Raw genomic sequence first — 4609 nt, 5'->3', positions numbered from 1 at the left:
TTTATATATATATATATATATATATATATTTTAAAGTTCTACAAAATATTCCCTAAAGTGACATTTAAGTACATTTTCTCTCAATGTGTAAGTGAGTTTTAGTGGAACACAAGCTTAACCATTCAAACTTTTATTTTGGATGCGATTAATCGCGATTAATCGTTTGACTGCACTTATATATATATATATATATTAGTATTTTTATTATCATACATCATTTTTGTTTATTGCTAGATGGAAATAATAATAAAAAATCCACAGAAACCATATTTTAACACAAATACATTAATATGAAGTAAATATGAAAAAGTTAGTTTGAACTCCTGAGGTTGACAAACATTTCCATCTTTGTTGGAAGAAACACATAAAACTCTCTCTCTCTATATATATATATATTTGTGCAAAGGGCCTTGAGGTTCTTTTCAACATGAAAGTTCATTCTCATGCATTATATTCAGACACAATCAAACCTCTTTCACACACATATGAACACGTTACTCTCACTGAAAATGCTGCGCAACTGCTTTCAGCGGATGATTCCTTCGTTTGATTGTAAACCAACACACAGACATAACATCAGCCTGCAGAGAAAAACTGCTGAATAAATATTAGGGCGTGTTGTGAAGTTATGAAAGCGTCTGACAGTAAAGCTCTCTTCATGAAGAAACACGTCAGAGAGCGGATCACATGCGTCATGTGACAGTGTGAGGGTCACATGATGAAGTGAGGTCATGTGACATGCATGCCAGCCCACACGCTCTCTGAATGTTATGGGAACGTTGCACATTTCACAACAGGAAATAAAACATGCACTGTTATCCAAAACCTTGCACGCTCCCTACCTAGACAGCATTTCGAGGCATCACACGCATGCTGATTTCTGAATAAAAGCATAACCTAATAGAATTTATAAAGAGGATAGTTCCGGTGCTTGATTCTGATTGGCTGAGCCGCGTTCGAAGCTGTTGTAAATTACTCTACAAAGTAACATACACCTTTGTTTACGTTTGTGTGTTGCTCGGCAACCACTTTGTAGCAACCACAACTGATTCTGAGGAACTACATTGTTTGGTGGAAGAATACTGTTTTTATTAATATCATTACACTTTATTTGCTCTGTTTTATTTTGTGAAACCTTACTACGTATATGGAATAACCGTTTTATAAAAGCAATAAGCCCCGTGAAGCCGTGGTTTACAGTGAATTTATAACAGCTATAAATCTGCTTCGCATCGCACTCCACAACGCCCCTTAGCTGTTATAAATTCACTGTAAACCACAGCTTCACGGGGATTATTGCTTTTATAAAACAGGACGTTCCAATCAGTGTTATTTTAGATTCATTCACATTAATATTTTGAATTAGTTTTTATTAATATTTTTAATTAGCTATTATATAGTTTATTTTATTTATTTATTTTATTTTTTTATTTCACTTTAATGAAAAGTTTTTAGTTTAAGTTTTAGGAATTTTGTTGTGTGTTTTTGTCTATATAGTTTTTATTTCAGTTTTAGTTTTAGTTATTTTAGTACTTTAGTACTTTAGTGAAATGGTGCCTTGGGAATTAAAATATTTCATATATATATATACAAAAATTAATTAAAAAAATTAGAAATGTTGCCTTGGCAAATACCTGAAATAAAAGCTGAAGATGAAGTACTAAAATTAACATGAAGTAAAATTAATATCAGTGTAATATCTATTCAATATAAATTTGTGTTAATTAAAATAAAAAATAAAATAAATCTGAAATATTAGATGAAAAACGTAAAAATTACTTTGGCAGCCAACTGAAATTAAATAAGATGAAGTACTAAAATGAAGCCAAAGTGGAAAAAATTTTTTAGAATACAAAACTAATATAAATGAAAAATGTTTAAATGACTGAAACTGAAAACATGTTTGTTTTATGCTTTAGCTACCGATAATAACCCTGGCATCGTGTGGCGTCGAAGACAAGCCTGCGCTTCACGCTGCTGTCTTTGTATAGCACACTTAGGAGGCGTCACGTCAGTTAGGATGCTGTCTATGAAGAGCGTTCTCTCAGGATCTGTTGAAGGCCGCCAGCACGGCCCAGATCACCTCCTCGGCGGGGGTCGTGACCTTTGCACTCTCCAGCTCGGGGTCGGCATCCAGCAGGCTGCGTGAGCGCGAGCAGGCCGTGTCGTAGCGCTCGTCGCTCAGCGAGCTCAGTGTGTTCTCCAGCACGTCTGCGGCGTGCGCTAGCAGGATCAGCGCTAGCATGCGGCGGCTCATGCGGCGCCAGTCGTTGCTCCAGCGCTCCAGCAGACTGTCCTGCAGACGCTGCACCAGACGCTGCTTCTCGCTGCTGTCCGTCAGCGGGTGCGCGGTCATGTCGAACAGCAGGAAGGTCTGCTTCTCTGTGGTCAGGACACCCTTCTCCACCAGACTCTTCGCCAGGCGCTCGCGCACGTTACGCATCTGGAAGTGCAGCTTTAAGGGGTTCCATGTCTCGCCTGAAAACAAGCAGCAAAACTCATAGTTCTGTCATGACGACTCTCGGAGGGATTGGCATGGTAATGTACATGACAATGTTAATGTATTTGGTCTTGGCGGAATAGATCTGCTACGCTGCTGCTGCTGCCAATACATCCACAACATGCTGCTGTGAGCATGTAAGAAATACTGCTGCTGCCAGTGTTGGGGCAAGTTACGTAAACAGATTACTTTTTTCAAGTAACTAGTAAAGTAACACATTTCTTTTTAATATACAAGAGTTACTTTTCAAGTAAGTAACGCAAGTTACTTTTTTTTCCAATTTATTGACTGACAGCTCTGGTGTCGCCATGGTGACAGAAATCAGAAGATGTTACTGTAGTTCTAAAATAAATATGAATATGCATTAATTCATCTCACTCACACAACACAGATTCAGTATTCCTCAAAATGAATAAAAATAATGCAACTCAGAATATGACGCAAACCTGCAATAATTAAATGTTAAACAACACAAATATCCTTTATGTATTTAATCCCATTCTATTAACCAATGTCTTTGCTTCTGGCCTTCGATGATCCAGTTCAACCATACTAATAAGCACACATTACTCTAGACAAACATTTGTGTGTCTTTGTTTATTGCTGAAGTGTTGAAATGTCTTCTTCTGCATTCTACTGTACGGACGTAAATTTACTTTCCCTTCAGCCTGAGGCTTATTCATTTCACTTTTGGTGTGAAAAGGCTTTTATATTTGCCAAAAATAGAACTTTTTTATTTTAAAAACAAACAAGCAAGCCCTGTCCAGATTTAAAACTAACGCAAAAGTAACGTAACACATTACTTTCCATAAAAAGTAACTAACGTAATTAGTTACTTTTTTATGGAGTAACGCAATATTGTAATGCATTACTTTTAAAAGTAACTTTCCCCAACACTGGCTGCTGCACATATAACACATATGAATAACCCGCATAGAGCATGCATGAATCACCTCGTAGCAGATCTATACAGGTGGAGCTGGGGAAGGTGGAGGGTTTCTGAAGTGCGCTGCAAACTGCTACAGCAAACAAAAGCCAGGTATTTGAATATTGAGCAGCGAGCTCATTGGCTACCGATTCAGGAGAGAACCAATCAGCTGCCATGTGACAATGATGTCGCCAGGTCAGATTGAGCTAGACCTGCGCCATCTAGAGTTTCATGCCAGAACTTCTTGTTTTGAAGTTAAAAAACAAAACATTAATATCAGTGTTTTTATTATTAACTAAAACTATTCAAAATAGTTGTTAATTCAAGGTCAAGACCATTTTTACTTATTTAAATTGAAAATAAAATAACACATAATTAGATGAAAACCTTAAAAAAATTGAAATAAATAAGCTGTAGTTAAAGTTTCTAAAGTTTAAAGGTTGAACATTTCTAAAACTAAAATTTAGACCCGTGTTGTTATTGTTAACTAAAGCCAAAACTATTCAAAATAGTTGTAAAATTAAATTAAATTAAATTAAATTAAATTAGAAATTTAGGAATGTTGCCTTCGGCTAGTAATTGAAATAAAATAAGATGGAGTACTAAAATTATTAAAACCAAAACTGAAATATGAAAATTAAAGCTAAATATAAATATATTTGTTTAAAATAATAATAATAATAATAATAATAATAAAAATGACAAAGCAACATAATTACTAAATCTTATACAAAAATTTAAATGACAAACCAAAAATATCAAAATAAAATCTAATTCAAAATATGAATGAATGCTAAAATAATACTGATTTATTTATGCATTGTTTTCATTTGTGATTTCAAAAATTTACTATATAACTATATATATATATATTAGTGCTGTCAAATCGATTAATCGCGATTAATCGCATCCAAAATAAAAGTTTTTGTTCACGTAATATATGTTCGTGTATACTGTGTATATTTATTATATATATATATAAATACACACACATGCATGTATACATTTAAGAAAAATATGTAATGTTTATATATTAAACATATTTATATATAATATAAATGATATGAATATAAATATACACATGTAAATATTTTCAATATATATACTGTGTGTGTACTTATATATACACATAATAAATATACACAGTACACACACACATATATTATGTAAACAAAAACTTT

General features: G+C 33.9%; 1 protein-coding gene across 4 annotated transcripts in view; it reads right to left on the bottom strand.

The window, feature by feature from the left end:
- Window positions 1-1900: 1900 nt before the first annotated feature.
- The window catches only part of golph3l (golgi phosphoprotein 3-like), an 11394-nt gene continuing 8685 nt past the window's right edge, over window positions 1901-4609 (bottom strand). For all 4 annotated transcript variants that reach the window (XM_016504032.1, XM_016504034.1, XM_016504036.1 and 1 more), the window contains one exon: window positions 1901-2478. In XM_016504032.1, the coding sequence (XP_016359518.1) occupies window positions 2045-2478 (434 nt within the window). In that variant the 3' untranslated portion in view covers window positions 1901-2044. The remainder of the gene's footprint in view (window positions 2479-4609) is intronic.

This window comes from Sinocyclocheilus anshuiensis, unplaced genomic scaffold (genome assembly GCF_001515605.1).
Source record: "Sinocyclocheilus anshuiensis isolate Anshui unplaced genomic scaffold, SAMN03320099.WGS_v1.1 scaffold2144, whole genome shotgun sequence".
Classification (NCBI taxonomy): Eukaryota; Metazoa; Chordata; class Actinopteri; order Cypriniformes; family Cyprinidae; genus Sinocyclocheilus; species Sinocyclocheilus anshuiensis.
The sequence above is the reverse complement of the archived record's forward strand: the minus strand, read 5'-3'. Positions and strand labels throughout refer to the sequence as shown.